Raw genomic sequence first — 18,698 nt, 5'->3', positions numbered from 1 at the left:
AGAAAGTGATTATCCCAGTATTTCTTCTAGCAGTTCTATGGATACAGTGCTAGAAATCAGTAATATTGAGGAATTAAACAAGAGTTTGATGTCAATAGAATCCCCTATCAAGAAAAGAAAGATACAACAAAACGATACCCCCGTGAAAAGTTTCAAAAGTAAAAGGCTCCCTAGCATGTTAAGTTTTTCATGTAGAAGATGCATCATCATCCATTCAAAAGTCAGCCATATTTTATTTTTGACGGAATGCAAAGAAAGTACAACCTGAAAATTACATAGTTATTGCAGACTTTTCTGAAAATTATTCATTTGTAATACAAGATTCAATACAAGGTGTGCATTGAAACATATGCCAAGCCACAATACAGTATAATTTTAATTTTACTTCCTATTTTATTTTATTTTATATTCACTTATAGGCCTATAAATATATTATCTGAACTGTGACCGAACACGAGCGCTGCTCATTCGGTCTCAAATTGTGTTAATACTACTGCATCTCCTTTTTTATATTGATTGTATTATTTTATTTCTATTTCTCTTATCTGTAATTATATTCTTTATTCTGTATATTTAAATAAATAAATAAATAAATCCTTTCGTAGTATATTTCAAAGGAGATACAGAAATTCGTTACAAAATAATGTCATCTCAGAAACCATGAAACATGACACCGATCCCTTTCACTTTTTTCAATCCGAAGCAATCAATTTCTTAAAGCAAGAATTCAACGATATGAAGAAAAATCATCTACTTTTCCAATGGATCAAGTTCACAAAAAAAAAAAAAAAAAAAATTAAAAATATTTGCTTACATGAACACGATTATGGAATTAGTGCTGAATGACACTTCTTTGCAATGTCGCATGGTAAAGGTCTATGTGTTGGCATTGGACATACTGTTAAAAGACTTGTCACGAGAGTTAGCCTATACAAGATCCTATAACAACACAAAAAAACTGTTTGATTAGTCACAAAAAACATTTCTAACGTGTCATTTATATTTTGTCCATTGAATAAGCACAAAAACCACACTGAAAATTTGCAGGCCAGATACCATAATCTAAAACCAATAACTGGTACATTAAAATTATATTCTTTCATTCCGTTGTCAAAAACTGAAGATTTAGTAAAACAATTTTCTTTCAAGAAAGAAGGTACGAATAAAAATTTAAAATGTGAATGTAAAGAAACATTTGAAAAGCATAATGTACAATTATTTGAAGATATCATAATAAGTAAATTAGCAGTGTTTCCTCGAGTAACTTGATCCGTACTGGGTGTAATGTTGCAACGTTCAGTCAATCATCCAGCGCCGATAAACCTCCCAGCGCGCTTTAACGCTTCCCGTCCACTGCTGCTGCACCGACCGCTACACATTCTGTCATAAGTAATTAAATTTCCATTAAACTATTGGAGATCCCATTCTGATTTTTTTCTGGAATTATTAAGAATACTTCAGTGCACCTAGTAGGCATTTTTTTAGGTTTTTAATAGGGCTATTTCACATTGATGTATATGTTTTAAGAATTGAATTATAAAAAAAAATATTTGAAATAAATATATTAAAATTAGTTAGTAAATATTTAATAAAAGACAGTACTTTAAGCTTTTAAATTCATTTTTTTTTTCAAAAAAATTTTAACATCAATATCGTCAGAAATATGACGCTTTAAATGTTGCATTGTGCGACATTTTTAACGAATTTTAACATGTAATATTTTAAAAACATGTGGACTTAGGAGGAAATCAAAATACACTTGTTGGTTTATGAGACCCATAGAGTTTGTAAAAAAAATATAAACGCAATCAGAAATATGAAGGTCAAAATTTGTATAATTTTTTGCGATTTGACGTGGAATGACTCAGATATGGAAAACTTTCATAGTTCCGGAACTCCTTGTGCAAGCACATGCATCGTGTAACATCGCCGCGACCCGAAGTGGACTTTGAAAATATTCGCTGTTCACGAGTGCGGCCACTTTTTTTTTTGACAACTGTACATGATGTGTACTGTATATGTGGAGAGTAATGTATATTATTATTTGCTTACTTCAGTTTTCAAATTACGCTCTGAATGATAGACATACAGTAAGAATGGCTTGGTCAATAGTATTATCAGAAGACTTACTTATCATCCAAGACGAAATTGTTAAACTGAAAGTAAATGTCCGTAGGTATAGGCCAGTTTGTGTTGGATGCTTTTCCAATTCACTCCGGGCTAAGGCAAGGAGATGCACTGTCACCTTTACTTTTTAACTTTGCTCTATAACATGCTATTACGAAAGTTCAAGATAACAGAGAGGTTTGCAATTGAACAGGTTACATCAGCTGCTTGTCTATGCGGATGACATGAATATGTTAGGAGAAAATCCACAAATCATTAGGGAAAACACGGGAATTTTTGTTGAAGAAAGTAAACAGATACAGTGGCTCACAGTGAAAATGGTACATCCGACACTCATAGGTAAAACAGTTGCTTATAAGAAAATATTGCCAACAATACAAACTTAATTAGTCATTTATTTGTTCAGGTAGCTTTCTTTTATCTGACAAATATAACAAAATAATAAAATAATAGTAAACAGAAATACGCAGCAGATAATAAATAAACATGTATAATAATGAAGCTCACAGTGAAAATGATACAGTGCCAATACGACATTGCAAACTAACCAAATTATATGCTTTCAGTACCTTGTTGGTAATCTCCGATTTGCTATTACATCTTTTAGACGGTTCGGCATTGATTCCACTAGCTTTTGTGTGTATTGGGGACTTATTTTTCCCATTCTTCTGCTAAAGCCTTCTTCAGATCTGCTTTGTTCGAGATGGGACGTTTTCGAATTTCTCTATCCAGTTTGGCCCAGAGATTTTCAATCACATTTAGATCTGGTGACTGAGGTGGAGTTTTTAGCACACTCGGGCAGTTACAAGCACCATTCTGTTACCATGTACGACGAGTACTTTGGGTTATTGTCATGGTAAAATATGAAATTGTCTTGAATATTTAATTTTGTAGCACTAGCTTTCATGTTGTCTTTAAGAATTTGTACGTAATCCCGTTTCTTCATTATTCCTTCTATGAAATGATGTTGCCCTGCATCCCCATACCATCACACTACCACTACCCCCTTTAACAGTTGGGCGAAGATTTCTCTTCAGCAGCTCTTCTCCGGGTTTCCTCCACACATAATGAGATCCATCTGACCCAAACACATTTTATTTACTCTCATCGGTAAAAAATACTCTATTTCAGAAGTCAGCATCCTTCTCTGAATAATTTTCTGCGAACTCCAGTCTAATTGCTTTGTTTTTCGCACTATTATAGGACTTCTTTCTGGCCACTCTTCATGTAGGTTGTGTTTCATAAGTACTCGCCTCACTGTTTCAGCACAAACTTTCTTATGAATATGTTGTTGTATTTCTGCAACCAGATTTCTTGGACTTAATCTGCCATCGTTGGATATTCGTCTGATGATCCATCTTTCATCCCTCGCTGTAAGTATTTTTTTTAATTCTTCTTTACTTCACTATGCAATCTGTTTTATCCTACATACCTTTCAATAATATGCTGAACTGTTGAGTGACGTGTGTTGATGATTTATGCTACCGTCGCGAGGGGTGACTTTGTGCCATTCGCGAAAAACGTATGGAATTATTCTTTAAGACCGTGACAAGGTTTTAAAGTCTACTTCCATACGTTTAGTAGTCTTTAAAACCTTGTGACGGTTTTAAAGACTACTTCCTCACGTTTTTTTATGAAATGCTCGAATGGCACAAAGTCACCCCGCTCGACGGTATTTGTCTGATGGATTTGCGTTTCTTGTATTGTCATATGACGATCCATTGCAGAATAACGAAATAATGACTTCTTGTTGTTAGCTGTGATGGAAGACTAACTGTGTACTTGTTTGTACCACATGTAGCAGTGTTACGTGAGCAATAACATGGACAAAAACTATAGGGTGTATCATTTTGACTGTGAAGAGGGTAGAAACTATAGCAACATGATTCCTTATACTACACCCATAGTATTTCCTACGCAATATTGTTTGCATGTATAACAAACACAAGGTATGATCGTTAATGCCTACAGAACACAAATTTGCGTATTGGGTGACATATTCGTAATATAATGTTGGTATGTTCTTAACATGCTTATGTGTACAATTTTCACTGTAGGTTTGGAAATAAATCTCGAAAAGACAAAGTATATGATTATCATGCAGTTTCAGAGCTTCAGTCCGTGTGTGTGATTAGTTGTGGTCAGTTGAAATGCTTAAAGCGATCGAGCACCCCGCCGACTGTGAGATGCGGTCTGTTATCCGTTTCTTGAATGCGAAAAACATCAAACCAGCTGATATTCATTGTCAACTTTGAGAGGTGTGTGATGATGATGCCATTAGTGATGGAATGATCAGGAGATGGGTTAGGAAATTCAACGAGGGCCGCGTCTCTGTGCATGACGAGCAGCGTACCGGTCGGCCATCTTTGATCAATGACGATTTGGTGCGTGCTGTCGATGAAAAAAATTCATGAGGACAGGAACAAATTGATCATCCCCCCTACAGCCCGGATTTGGCTCCGAGTGACTCATCTCTTCCTGCACCTCAAGAAGTTCCTCGGTAGTCAAATTTTTTATGGCGACGACACCCAAAATCTCATCTCAAAATTTGGCTGGGAACAAATTGATCATTCCCCCTACAGCCCGGGTTTGTATCCTAGTGACTTTCATCTCTTCCTGCACCTCAAGAAGTTCCTCGGTGGTCAACGTTTTGATGGCGACGATGAAGTGAAAACAGCAGTGCGGGAGTGGTTCGCATCGCAGGCGGGCGAATTTTACAATGAGGGGATAGAAAGACTTGTGCCACGACTCGATAAATGCCTCAATAATGGTGGAGATTATGTTGAAAAGTAATTGTAGTGTGGGGAATACGATGCAACAAAAATGGTTTGTAAATATCTTCCCGTTTACTTACTACACCCTTTTGGAACTCACTTTAAGAACACGCCTCGTATATATTGGATGGAGTAGTTTCTCCTGGTACATTAATGACGTCGGTCAAAGGCACAAGCAGGTCACGAGACCTCTATGAGTTCTGACGTGTTGTGTAGAAGCGCACGTTGTTACGTATGTTTGAATGTCAATGAGTTCTTTGTGATCTCGTTCAGTCATAGAGGAGGTGCACCAGGAGACAAATGCCGTCACCAATATCTACACTGGAATTGTTTATTTCGGAATATGGAAATGATTATTTTTGTTAGGGAATGGTAACACATTCTGTAAAGTGTGCAAAATGGAACTGAAGGTAGAAATACGACGTGGTATTCAAATTCACTATGCCAGTAAAAAACATACGGAACATTTGCAATTGTTTCTTGCTGCAAGAGATGCAGATTGTAATAATGGCTTTTCGCAGTTTTTCAGCGATTTGTGCTTAATGATGACTGACAATTGGAAAAGATTTCAGTTACATAATCTGAGAAAGTATATTTTTTGTCATTGTAATAGTAGTTATTTCAATAAATAGATGTAAATTATCGTTTGTATACAGTATGTATGAAACTTCTGTTGTATGTCTATTATCAGATTATTAAGTTTGAAATGCAGTTGTAGGCAATGAAGAGGCAAACATATTTGTTCAAAACCATTAAAATTAAGTTTCAATGTTGACATGATATGCTCCATTATTTACATTCACCGTAGGACTACTGTACCGCCTCTTATGCAGTGAGCTCCAGACATTTGAACTTCCTCCGTACAAGACTAAATTTCTCGATAAATTCAGCGTGACAAAAATGCGAAGTTATCACAGTTAACAAAATTTAATTTAAGCATATGACAGTGATGTCAAAGCAAGCGCATTCTTGTGACCTTGTCGTGCGCGGGCATCAAGCGCTATGTATGGAAGGGGGAAGGATTATGTATATGAATAAGCAGCCTGTTGGATTAAGAAAACAGTGGTGTGAAAACTTCAAACGCAACGTGAAATTTTATGTCGTTATTTTTATATGGCTTCTTTCTGTTTGATATTATCTACATTGTCTATCTATAAAACAAAAGTACTAACACCAATATCTTAATATTGCAGTTGTGTTTTAAGCGTTAATAACATAATAGATAGTTAAGAAGGAATATTCACATTAATTGCCATAGTAGTATAACTATACTGTACTAAGTGAATGAAACACATTATTCATAAAGAAAGTGATATCCAAAGAAAAGGATTGAGTATGACGTGATAAGTTGGAATTGATATTGATGGTATCTTAGTCTTATAAAGTAACCAATAAACTAATCAAAACAATATTATTGTACAAAGCAAAGTTACCTAGGTACAGTATATGTTTTAACTGTAACTAATGTTCCAAAAACTCTTATCGCATTATGCTTTTAAGGTGATACTGGTGCACAAATTCCTATCATCAGAATATTAAATTTTTACTTGAAATCTGCTGAGGCTATAGAGCTGACGTTTTCACAACACATGGGCACATATCTTTTATTTATGATGTAACAGTTGTTTCTTTGTTAATTAATTTCCTTACAAACATTTTCCATGCGAATTTTTTCAAAATTTTTAATATCCTGTCTTCAGTAACACGTATTTACAATATATTAGATTTACGAAAACATTGTTTCAGTACCTGTAAGGCTACTAAATAAACATATCCGAAAATTTCACTTTCCTGTAAAAGAAAGTTGAGAATATGTTCCTTTTGAATAAAAGTGCAAACTTGTGAAAAATGAGCATTAAAATTAAATCTTACATTCTAATAATGCACTTTTACTTCTCAAATAAATCTAAAAATGAACATGGATACAGTTTTAATAAGTTCTCTTCCCTTTATCCATTGAATCAATGCTGGTCATCCCTGTATATAGCTCGACCAAGCAGCATATACCACCTCTTTCGTCTCTCTCTTTCCTGTTCACTATAAAGCGCTCAGGCTCTCCTGAGCTCTAAAGCGCGCGCTTGCATCTATGGGCATCTTTTGACATGACTGACATACGATTATGACTTAAAATGTTGTGTGTTCATGAAAGAAATCTGCTAATATCTGCATAGACAATTTCGTATGAAAGCAGTTGAATTAATAGAATTAACGACACAAAATGTGAAACGTTATGTTGTAGGTATTCACATGTAATATAGCAATACATTACTTCTTGGCTGGCATTTTTTCAACAGTCCATAATTTTATTTTGTTTATCAACATCATAGGCTACTGGTAATATTGTTTTCGCGGAACGGTCCCTTGGATATCACTACTGTCTTGGCAACCGACAATGATTGCTTTCTTGGAAAGCTGCTGTCGCTTCTTACATCTATAGAAGCTACTTGCTATTGGTCAAGTTTGTAGGCTAACTAACAAAGAGCTACCACATTGCAGACCTAAAAGAGCCTAGAATGGCAATATGTTAAACTTTTTACCTCACGTGACGAAATTGAAACTGAGTTGCGTCCACCGTTGTGGACTAACAGCACGTCTGGCCGTGAAACGAGTAAGCTCATGTTCAAATCCTGGTTAAGACAAGTTAACTGTCCACACCTGTGGAGTAACGGTCAGCGCGTCCGGCCGCGAAACCAGGTGGCCCGGGTTCGAATCCCGGTCGGGGCAAGTTACCTGGTTGAGGTTTTTTCCGGGGTTTTCCCTCAATCCAATACGAGAAAATGCTGGGTAACTTTCGGTGCTGGACCCCGGACTCATTTCACCGGCATTACCACCTTCATCTCGTTCAGACGCTAAATAACCTAGATGTTGATACGGCGTCGTAAAATAACCCAATAAAATAAAAACAAGTTAACTGGTTGTTTTTTCCTCAGTTTTTCCTCAATCAATTGAAGTAGAGTGTTGTTTATACTGTCATGAGTGAACCTAGCTTCATTTGTGAACATTATTAATGGAACTGATCGACGATTACCTATTACTAGACTTCGTGGAATTGCCACGAGAATCGTAAGGTTTACTCTGCACGCAGTATAGACTGTATGAGAAGGGGACGTGCAACGGATGGAGTGTGCCTCTGATGTAAACACTGAGCAGTTACAATAAAAGCTGTATCCTGCATTCAAGAAATATAATGAATGATCATTGAAGTGTATTCAGCCTTTCATACTTCGAACTTTTTGTCTTCGGCATTTTACCTCCTCACAAATACAAATGTTACGTTCTCTAAAGTGTTTATTATTCAATTTATTAATCGGTATATTGGCATTGACCATCATGGCACATAGATCCCTGCAAAACCTGGATTTCTTATCGTACTCTCTCTGAGTTTGATGGTACTGCTTGTTTTGAGTTACGTTCAATCATATTTCTATGCCTTTTTGTATTGCAGTGTCTTTCAATGCACTGTTTTCTTGTAACTTTCACACAAACTGTAGTGAGCGTGAGTAAGATGCGGTTCTATGTTATATCATACGGGACGTATCCCTGGGCTGTGACGTCAGGTACAGTATGAGAGTAGGCAACTGTTTAAGTTGTCAATAAATTAGTTCAGTTTTTTCGCAATTGGGTACAGCATTTAATTTAGAAAGGCGCTAAATTACTGTTCAAAGTCACCTCGGCGTTCAAAGTGACCCCACTTTACGGTAATAAAATGCCATCTGTTTCATCCACAATTTATTCATTTGCATTTTCAGAAGAAATTTGACTGCTAGGAACTGTACAGTATCACGCAGGTTTTTACAAACAGTAGCGAACACTCTAGAATTGGTTACTCTGCGATTCGGAAACCGTCTCTACGAGCAGCTACAGCATTTTCATCATAAAACTCATGAATATAAGTATCATATCGACATATTCCAGCATGTGTAAGAAAGGATGTGCCGTATTGTTAGGAATAAATTGTAATACCCAGCAGCGAAAGTGCAGAACTGCAGTCACATCTTATTCAGAATACTGAAACAAGCGAAATGAATCCAGGGTCGAGCGCCGAAATTACCCAGCATTTGCTCTTAATGAGTTGGGGGTGGGGGAAATCCCGAAAAAAAACCCTCAACCAAGTAACTTGCTCCAACCGGGATTTTTACCCGGTCCCGCCAATTTCATGGTTAGACACTCTAACCATTACTCTACAGCTGTGTACAACACATATAGGCCATTCATTATCTCGTGAAACCTTCTGCGCGTCAGGGGAAGAAGAAAGTGGACTGAGAAACTTCTCTCTCTTGCTACGCTTCTACTGGTAGCTAGCGAGCTCACTTACCCTCACCATAAGACTTTTACTATATGCTGCGACGCTTGCAAGCATTTGGTTTCACGAGATAACGAATGATCTATGTACAGGGTGATCCACGAGGATTTACCGTGCTTTACGGAGCTTATTTCTGAAGACATTTTGAGCAAAGAATATCATATGAACATAGTTCCTATTCTCAATATTTTCAGAGTTACACTAATTTAAAGTTGTTTGTAAAATACGTTTTTTCTTTAGTTTAAAGGTAAAAGAAGAATACAAATAGAGAATGAACCATTCAGAAGTATATTTTCTTTAATTGGCAAGTATTATGAAGCTAAAAATGTTCTGTGAATTTCTTAGTTGCTTCGTAAAGACATCTTTTTCTATTTTAACTAGAAAATTACATTATTCTTACGCACTTATTACAACAATTATTACAAATCACACCACTTCCACCGACTTAATTATTTGAAGTTCAATTTTGCATCCTAATTTACAGTCTTGGGGAATTTACAACACATTTTAAAAAATGTCGCCGTCCGCTTGAGTACACTTGGCCGCACGCTTGTGAACGGCACTCGTCGCTCTACGTAACTGCATACGGCTATCTTTGATTTCCGTAGCGCTCGCGCTGGCTGCTGACCGAGATCACGCGTTCATAGCAATGCGTTCCAATATCGAAACGTAACTCTGTAAATATTGCGAATAAGACCCATGTTTATATGACTTTTTTTGCTCAGAATGTCTTTGGAAATACGCTCCGTAAAGGACGGTAAATCCTCGTGAATCATCCTGTATAGCTTTATAGCAGGGAAACCCATTTCCGACCCACAACAAAGTAGCAAGTTAAGAGCACACGGACCTCCGGGCACACAGACGTCAGAAGGGCAGGCAGCCGCGCACTATGTACAGTAGTGGCAAAAAAAGAAAAAACTGAACCGACCCTTGTAGCTGATTTCAGAGCCCTGTTCACTCCTGAGCGTCGGTGAATATTTCTTGGACCCGAAAAGTATTTTCCAATTATCCGCCAAAATCAAGTACCTGCACTGGCTTTTTCCCACAGTTGCCGGATACGAGGAATTCTACTGTATAAACCAAATTTTGTCTAAATATTACTCATTTTCTTTATGAAGATAATATAGATTTTTGCTACTCAATGAAGACGAAAACAGTGCGTGGCTGTTGTTCAACTACACAGGTGTTTTCGGGTCCAAGGAATATGCACCGACGCTCTGGAGTGAACAAGGCTCTGAAATCAGCTACAAGGGTCGGTCCAGTTTTTTTTGCAACTACTTTACATTCGTTGTGTGATAGCAGCTACGTACTTAATGGATGCATCGGCAATGTGTAGGCACATGTTTAATGTTCGGTACGTTAATTGTGGAGTTATTGTGCAGTTGAAGTAAATCTGTAAATATGTCAAAAATGAAGGGGTCTTCTAATGCACTATTGCATAAAATTTTGAACGAGTTGCGCTCTAAGCACTTTTCAACAGATGGAGAAACCATTGCGTGTGAGCATGTCAAACAACTCCGTATAAAAGTACAAAAACGACGATTTGTAAACGAACTCTGCAATAACAAAAGACATAAGTCAATTTTAGAATTAATGGAATGACTACAAAAATGGCAGTCCACGTGCTTGGTGCTGGCTATTGTATATAAACGTGTCGATACTTGCTCTCAAAGTTTTCCAAATAAATTATATGTGAATTTAAATTCTAAGCTTAATTTATATCATTTATTAATATTAATGTTAATTTATATTGACATACAGCAAGGAAATGCTTTCAGAGTAAAAACTGCACAATGATACTGCATGTAATTAATTGGGAGTCCTATAATATTTTCATCAACATTTGTTTACCCTTGACGAACAATGAAAGAGTAGAGTCTATTAATTTAAAATAATTAGTACCTATTACGTAAAATGAAATACTTGTTCGTTTTTTGTTCTTTCGAAAGTACTGTAATTTTTTTTCAAATACTATATAAAAATCATATTAATAAATTATGCTTTACAAATCACAAGTTTATGAAGTATAACTGAGTAAGCCTAAAGTTTTTGGTATTACAATTATCAAATCTAGACACTGATAATAACTGTTTTTTTTTCCTTCTGCTAAGTGTGCTTATAATGTCCAAATGCCTATTTAATCCAACCTTAGAAGCGCAGAATAGATTATTGTACACCCCTCCAGCTAAGAACTGGTAAGAGCAACGCTTGAATGATGCAGTCTGCACAGACCGGCGATCCGCGCACATAACTGCACATTTAGTGTCTAATTTCTGGCATGCCTGATATAGTGTATAGTGTTGTGTGAAATGCATTCAATCCTACCGATTTGTTGGGAGTAATGGAATCGAATCACATTTGACGGTGAAATAAAGGCAATGTTAACAGCCAAAATAAGTTTTATTTGACTATGTCGATGTCTATGTACAGTTCAGCATTACTTGAGTATTGCTTAATGGATGAAAGCGTGAGCTCCATAAGCGACAGGTGCTACGACGGGAGCTTTGACCACAGCGGGAGCAGCGTATGCGAGAGGAGCAGGGTGGGCAGCATAGGCAACAGGGGCGATGGCGGGAGCAGCCACTACGGGACCGGCACGCACCACTGCAGGGCCGGCGGCATAAGTAGCAACGGCGGGGCCAGCAGCGTAAGTGGCGACGGCGGGGGCGCCGAGATATCCAGCCGAAACGGCGGAGACAGCGAGAGCAAGGATCACCTGCGGACAAGAAATAAATTATACCTTAACACTGAATGTACAGGTTTAGTTGCATACTATCCTGTGCATTGGCTCTGCATGACTTGTTGAAGAAATATTGCAGTTACAGTTGTAATTAGACCTAAAGTACGATGCTTGAACATGCTTACAGGTTTTATGACTTATAATTGGACGGAGTTCCGCAAAATTAGACCAAGCGCCAGAAACCTGTTTGGAGTTATTAGCCATTGCAATAAATTTTTTATTCAAGAAGTATTATACCATTCGTAGCCTACTATTACAAAAAACAGCACAAATAGGCTGATACCAAAAAAAGGCTAGCCGATTTTTAATAAGAGACCACCAGTTGAATTAATATTTCAAAGCAAAATAAATAAATGATTGAATTTTATGCAATAAACGAATTTTGCTTATAAATAACATCAAAATTCAGATATCATATTCTTGATTTTTTCCGAGTTAAATTAGCCTGCCATCAACATATTTGTGTAAATATCTCATTTTTTTCCAAATTGTTGGTTGGTCTATTATTGCGAAACTCCGTCCAATTAGAACTCTGATTTTTAGGCTCGAATAGGATAGGTTGCAACAACTTTATGTAAAAATTCCTAAATGTATGCAACATGAGAAACTCTCGAGCGATGATATTGCCTAAAATTAGGTGCTTGAAAGAACGTATGTTTCAACCTACGCTAAACGAGCCTAAAAAAAAAAGATAGACACTGTGTCTTAAAGCCAAGGTGGGGTTTCAGAGGATCATATTTTTTTAATGAATAGAAATAAAAATGTAATATTGCTACCAGATGAAAACAAAACTCTCAAAGCTTTTTGTCTGTAAGTTTGAGGCACTGAAGGAAATAAAAGACGATAATAATCGAACAAGTGAAATAATTCTCATTGTTACAATTAATTGTACAAGATGGATGTCCAAAGAAAAGTGCAATGTGTCTTGTGGCTTAAGATTGGAATGATTAAGAAGGTGGGATTGATAGTCATGGTTACCTTAACAATTTCGTTTTGTACTGTATATTTTATCCAAATTTGTATATACATTAATGTTTTTAAAAGTCAAAATATGAATATGTTGTTTTGAAGTCATGATCTCTTTTGAGTCTTTACTTAATAACAAAACTCTTAATTTGAAACTCCTTATGCAAGTAATTTCCTAACGATACAACTTGGGTTGTTAGTCATAGTGCTTTAAACCATCATATTGTGAAGAAAAATGTTTTTAAATTCCTGCCTTTATTGAATTCTCTAAATGGTGATGCAATAATCTCCTGCACGTAAATGCATTCAGGAGACAGCACAGCATTGCGAAATGCATTACAGATTAAATTTGTTTTCATAGAACCATGCAGTTTAATCTTAATGAAGGCAGTCTAAAAATATTAAAACTCATTTCTTCTTTAAGTAACAGACTTCGTAAAACAATTTATAGTTTGTAATTCTTCGCTCTTACATCCTTACAAAATAATATTCTGCGATTAGTTTATTTAGGTTTGGTTCAGTCTGTCATCCAGTATGGTACAATTGGATGAGGACGAGCAACAAAATGTATACTTTCCCCGCTTCAAAAGCAGATAATTAAAATATGCTTAAACAAACCAATTGATTATCTAATAAATTTGATTTATTCCGACTTTAATATTTTTCAAATTGAACAAATATATAAATATCATACAAATCTTCCGCGTAACCTGAATCGGGACTCGGGTCTCCAACTAAGCGCGGCGTGGGCACCGGCTATTAAATTTCTCAACGCCCAGACGACGGGTCGTCATCAGCGGAGGACACCCAAGAACTCATCCGCCGAGCCCATCGTGAGACCCGCGGTCAACCAGCCGAACAGCACAAAGCAAGACGACATGTCGGCCGCGTTCACGCCGCGGTCTGCACTAATAAGAGCCAATCAACGCACAGCTCCTCGGCTGAGGTTACGTCCATTTTCGGCTTATCCACTGGAAATTTCTAGCGCTCCTTCACTGGGGCGGCGAAACCCGAAGTGAGACAAGTGACCAAGAGGCTTGGAGCTCACATATTCAGTTTTTCACAGCCCCTACTCCCTCCTTGCAAGGACGTGTTTTCACGTACCTTTAAAGTTTCTCCTCCCACTTCCCACCCTCTTTCATTCATTCATTTCATTTCCTCGGCTGACTACTCCCTCCGACACTATAAATTAAGGAGCTGGGTACCCTTAGTTATCAACTACTAGGTTATTTAGCGTCTATGAGATTGGTGATAGCGAGATGATATTTGGCGAGATGAGGCCGAGGATTTCTCCATAGATTACCTTGCATTCACATTACGTTTGGGGAAAACCTCGGAAAAAACCGAACCAGGTAATCAGCCCAAGCGGGGATTGAACCCGCGCCCGAACACAACTTCAGACCGGCAGGCAAGCGCCTTAACCAACTGAGCCACGCCGGTGGCTTCGCGTATGTGGTACCTAAGAGGTTACGTCCAATTTCGGCTTCCCCTTCAAAATTTTCTAGAGCTCCTTCAGTGGAGCAGCGTAACCCGGAGTGAGACTAGTGGCCAACAGGCTTGGAGCTCACATATTTAGTTTTGTACAGCCCCCAACCCCTTGCAAGGACGCATTTTGCGTACCTTTTAAATTTGTCCTCCCAATTCTCTTCCGATTTTTCGATTTTCCCTTAGTTATCTTGTTACGTCCAATTTCTGCTTTCCCCCTCTAAATTTTTAGCGCTCCTTCACTGGGGCGGCGAAACCCGAAGTGAGACAAGTGGCCAAGAGGTTTGGAGCTCACATATTCAGTTTTTCACAGCCCCCACTCCCCCCTTGCAAGGACGTGTTTTCACGTACCTTTAAAGTTTCTCCTCCCACTTCCCCTCTCTTTCATTCATTCAAGCCCCTAGTTATCATTTAACCCTGAAGATGAGGAAGATGAACATCCTCGGAACGTCGGTGGATCACCAACTTATGACCTGGCTGGAAGCCCGAGAAAATTTTGAGTTATCATGTCGCCAGAAAAGCTTCAGTAGTTATTTCAAGAATATGTATTTATCCTACCAGAAGAAATTTGACATATCCTTTAGCTGATCCTAAATGTTACGCAACTATTGGAATAAATCATAAGCAGAGTTAAGGGCAAAGTTATATAGATAAGTTTATTTTGATAATAAATCCTGACCGAGGTTATTTCGAGTTTAATGAATTTAAGAAAAAAGTAAGCAAATTATTTAGTGTTCATTCTCTTTTTCTTTTTTCTTAATTTCAATACACTATTTATTCATTCCAACTTATTTTCTGTTATTGACTTGATTCTCTACTTTTATCAACAGTAATCTCAGTAGAGACTTTGATTTATCTAGAGAAAATTAAAACTCGAGTGGAATTTAATTGACTATTACACTATTAGAAGAAAATATATAAAGATTAGAAGAAATAAAATACTCTAATACAATAAAATATTAATTGACGTACTAAAATTCTATTTCACTAATGTTAGCTTCACCAAAACGTTTGAACGGAGCCGCATTTTCAGTTGACTATCTGTGCTGTAAACAAATGACGATCGCAAAGCATGTTTTATAGTACCGTAAAGAATTTGCAGTTTGAATTGTTGGCAAACAAAGAAACAAAGGTGATAAGAAAGTATATAGGGTAAAGGTTGGTATTATTGTGATACGAGTAATACTGAGATAGTTCTTTTTGAGAATTTATTACAATTTTTCTGATCGAGAGGAAGATCGGTTATTTTACGTCAACGTATTAAGAGAATGTTCGTGGACAAGTTGCTGCACAAAACCGGTTCTTCTCACGATCAGTAAAATTACAATAAAAACAGTCATAATATTACTCGTATCACAGTATTACCAACATTTACCCTAAAGATTAGAAGGAATAAAATACTCTAATACAATAAAATATTAATTGACTCACTAAAGTCTGTTTCGCTAATGTTAGCTTCACCAAAACGTTTGAACGGAGCCGCCATTTTCAGTTGACTCTGTATGCGGGAAACAAATTACGATCGCAAAGCATGTTTTATAGTACCGTAAATAATTTGCAGTTTCAAATGTTGGCAAACAAAGAAAAGAATGCTAAGGAAGTGATGAAAACAAACAAATGCTAGGGAAGTGAAAAAAATTGTAGCGATAAATAGCCATGATTGGTTGAAACATGTTCTTTCGTACCTTTTCAAAGGTAAACAGTGGTATGACGTAGTAAAAGTGTAATAGTCTTTGTAATTATTCATGTTTTGTAATAATTGTATTAGTTTAGCAATTTTATTGAAACTTTGTTATGTTTCATTTAGTACAAAATAGTAATTGAGGGGTTGGGTGCAAGAAAGGAAATTCTCTCAATTGCAAGTTTTGGGAAAATTGATGTTGAAAATTCAAACCGTAATAATGTTATCTATGCACGCCTTTACATTCTGGGTACTCTTGCCGTCTATGATCACAGTATTAAACTACAACTTGGTGATCATATGTATAATAGATCAGAGAACACAATAAAACGTTTTACTCAAAAAGGTCATATCCTCTAAAATGCCCTTCTTGTACCCAGCCCCTCAATTTATAGAAACCGCCCTCGAACATGAGCTTGCTCAAACGGATGTGCACCACATCAGTAATATGTATTTATTTTGTATATTATGTAGCAATAAATATTAAATTTAGTGCGTTGATACCGGTTCTTGATTTCAAGATTTATATGAAAATTCTAATATGCTTTATTGAACAAGATAATGACATTAATAATTTAAAACAATGAAAATAGCACGAGAGAATTCATTGTAATCTGAGTGTAGAAATTAATTTATTTGAGAACGACGTCTGTCCAGAGACTCTAACAGATAATTTAGGTTTTCTTAGCCGCACTACACCCTTATAGTCATCTCAGAATATATTAGGATTACGTTGTATGGAAGTTTTTTTAATAACTGCAAAATATTAGTTGTTAATACGAGGCCTATAACTTGGATATTACTCCAATCTTTTGAAAAGATTAGGTGGGCGGCCACCATCATAGACATGCAGTGAAAGTACTCACCAGCTTGTACATGTTGTAGTGTGTTAGTGTCTGTCTGTGCAGAAACTGATACTGTGTGGACTCATGTGCCTGTTTTTATACTGCCCAGATGCAGGGGTGGTGCACGGTATAGCGGTCAAGTACGCCATGTCATGACTTCACTTTTTGTGGTAACATTTACATTGTTATGACGATACGACAAATTGAGCGATAGAATGTCTCAAGTACAGTTCCTGATGCAGTTCGGGTTGACCTTAATCAGATCGTGAGCTTACCGACCTTTCCTTTATTAGTGTTCCCAAAGTTCTGCTGGTGTTCTGACCTCCTTCATACATGATCTGCATATGCCTACCGTCAAATTTCCTTTGTTCAGAAGGAATTTTAATCTACTCCAGACAATATAGAATCGGAAGACTCGTATTTCCGGAACATTAAAGCAGTTCATAATCCATAATGGGACACACCTTGCATACTGACAAGAAAACGCTATCTAATGATCAGGGCCCGAATTTTGATGACCGAAAAATTCTAGAAAAATGACCTATAAAATGACTCTAAAACTTAATGAGAATGATCTATTACAAAAATCTAAAAATTGCAAATTTTATTTTAATTAATAATTGAGGCGGTAGTCGGAAAATGGGCCCATAGGTCTATAGGCCCTTTTTCGAGAGAATGTTTAATTCGATTCTCAGTCTTAAAATCTACTTGCTTACGTAGTTTCATTTCATTATCTTGTAAACAGGGGGCAGGGTTGCTAATTGAATGAACCCATGCACCCTTGCTTAGTTGAGGAATTCAGCAAACATCACTGAAGATATCCTCAAAGTGAGTGTGAGTCCATCTAGGATGTGCACTAAAGTGTAAACTGCACTCTGAAGATAAACTTTGAAATGAGTGTGAATCCATTATAGATTAATACTAAATAACCTGTAAAGCTGTACTCTGTTTTATTTTCACGTATTCGGTAGAATTTATGACGTAACTATGAGATATATGTAAGAAATATAATTATACTAAAATGATTTTGAACTTGCAAACCTCTGTAATGTGCGCTGTTCAGTGCCGATGTTTAATGTCTGCTAAAATATAATCATATTGAAGGTATTTTGATAAAATAAACTTCTTCCCTGGAAAAAAGGGCCTATAAAATGCTCCAATAAAAATATATATATTTATAACACTATCAAAGTCGGGATGCATTATTTAACAAACACTTGTAGACAAATATTATTGTAAAAGTATGCAAACTGTTTTCTTGATAAAAGTGCATTCAAATCGCAATTACATAATAATTAATCTTTCAGTCATTCTTTTCTGGAAACATGACTTTTGCTTATGGGCCCTTTTTCCGGCTGACGCCTCAATTGTTTGTATTAACTACTGTACAAAAGTTATAGAGTAAAGATTTTTTAATTAGTAGGCGTACATACTTAATTTTTAACAAGTAGAAAAGTAGAAAACAAGAACAAGATTAATTGAATTAATTAAGTAATTTGAATAATTAATTAAAAATCTACAGTCTCAGAGCATCATTTTACTTTTAGAACTTCTGTAAAGAAACAAAGAAAAAAAAATTAGGACTTGAAATGTTGGATTACAGTAGCCGAATAATTTTATTTAAATGTTTCATGAAAAAAAAATAACAGTACCGGTAACTGAAATACTGTGACTAGAACTTTCTTCACTGAAAATTTTATTGCAACTGGAAGTTAAACGGTTTCATAATCGCGTTCGCGTAACAAGGAATAAGTCTCATTGTTGCAAATTATAAATT

General features: G+C 36.4%; 1 protein-coding gene and 1 long non-coding RNA gene across 2 annotated transcripts in view; one reads left to right on the top strand and one right to left on the bottom strand.

Annotated features, from left to right (window-relative positions):
• Window positions 1-18,698, top strand: part of LOC138712959 (uncharacterized) — a 491,061-nt gene that overhangs the window by 145,718 nt on the left and 326,645 nt on the right. The gene's annotated exons all lie outside the window — the stretch shown is intronic.
• LOC138713669 (cuticle protein LPCP-23-like) lies at window positions 11,586-17,062 on the bottom strand. Its single transcript, XM_069845936.1, has 2 exons — window positions 16,943-17,062; window positions 11,586-11,920 (listed from the first exon to the last, which is right to left on the bottom strand). The coding sequence occupies exons 1-2, from the start codon at window positions 16,952-16,954 to the stop codon at window positions 11,657-11,659; spliced, it is 276 nt and encodes a 91-aa protein (XP_069702037.1). The 5' UTR covers window positions 16,955-17,062; the 3' UTR covers window positions 11,586-11,656.

The sequence above is a fragment of the Periplaneta americana genome, chromosome 14 (genome assembly GCF_040183065.1).
Source record: "Periplaneta americana isolate PAMFEO1 chromosome 14, P.americana_PAMFEO1_priV1, whole genome shotgun sequence".
Classification (NCBI taxonomy): Eukaryota; Metazoa; Arthropoda; class Insecta; order Blattodea; family Blattidae; genus Periplaneta; species Periplaneta americana.
The sequence above is the reverse complement of the archived record's forward strand: the minus strand, read 5'-3'. Positions and strand labels throughout refer to the sequence as shown.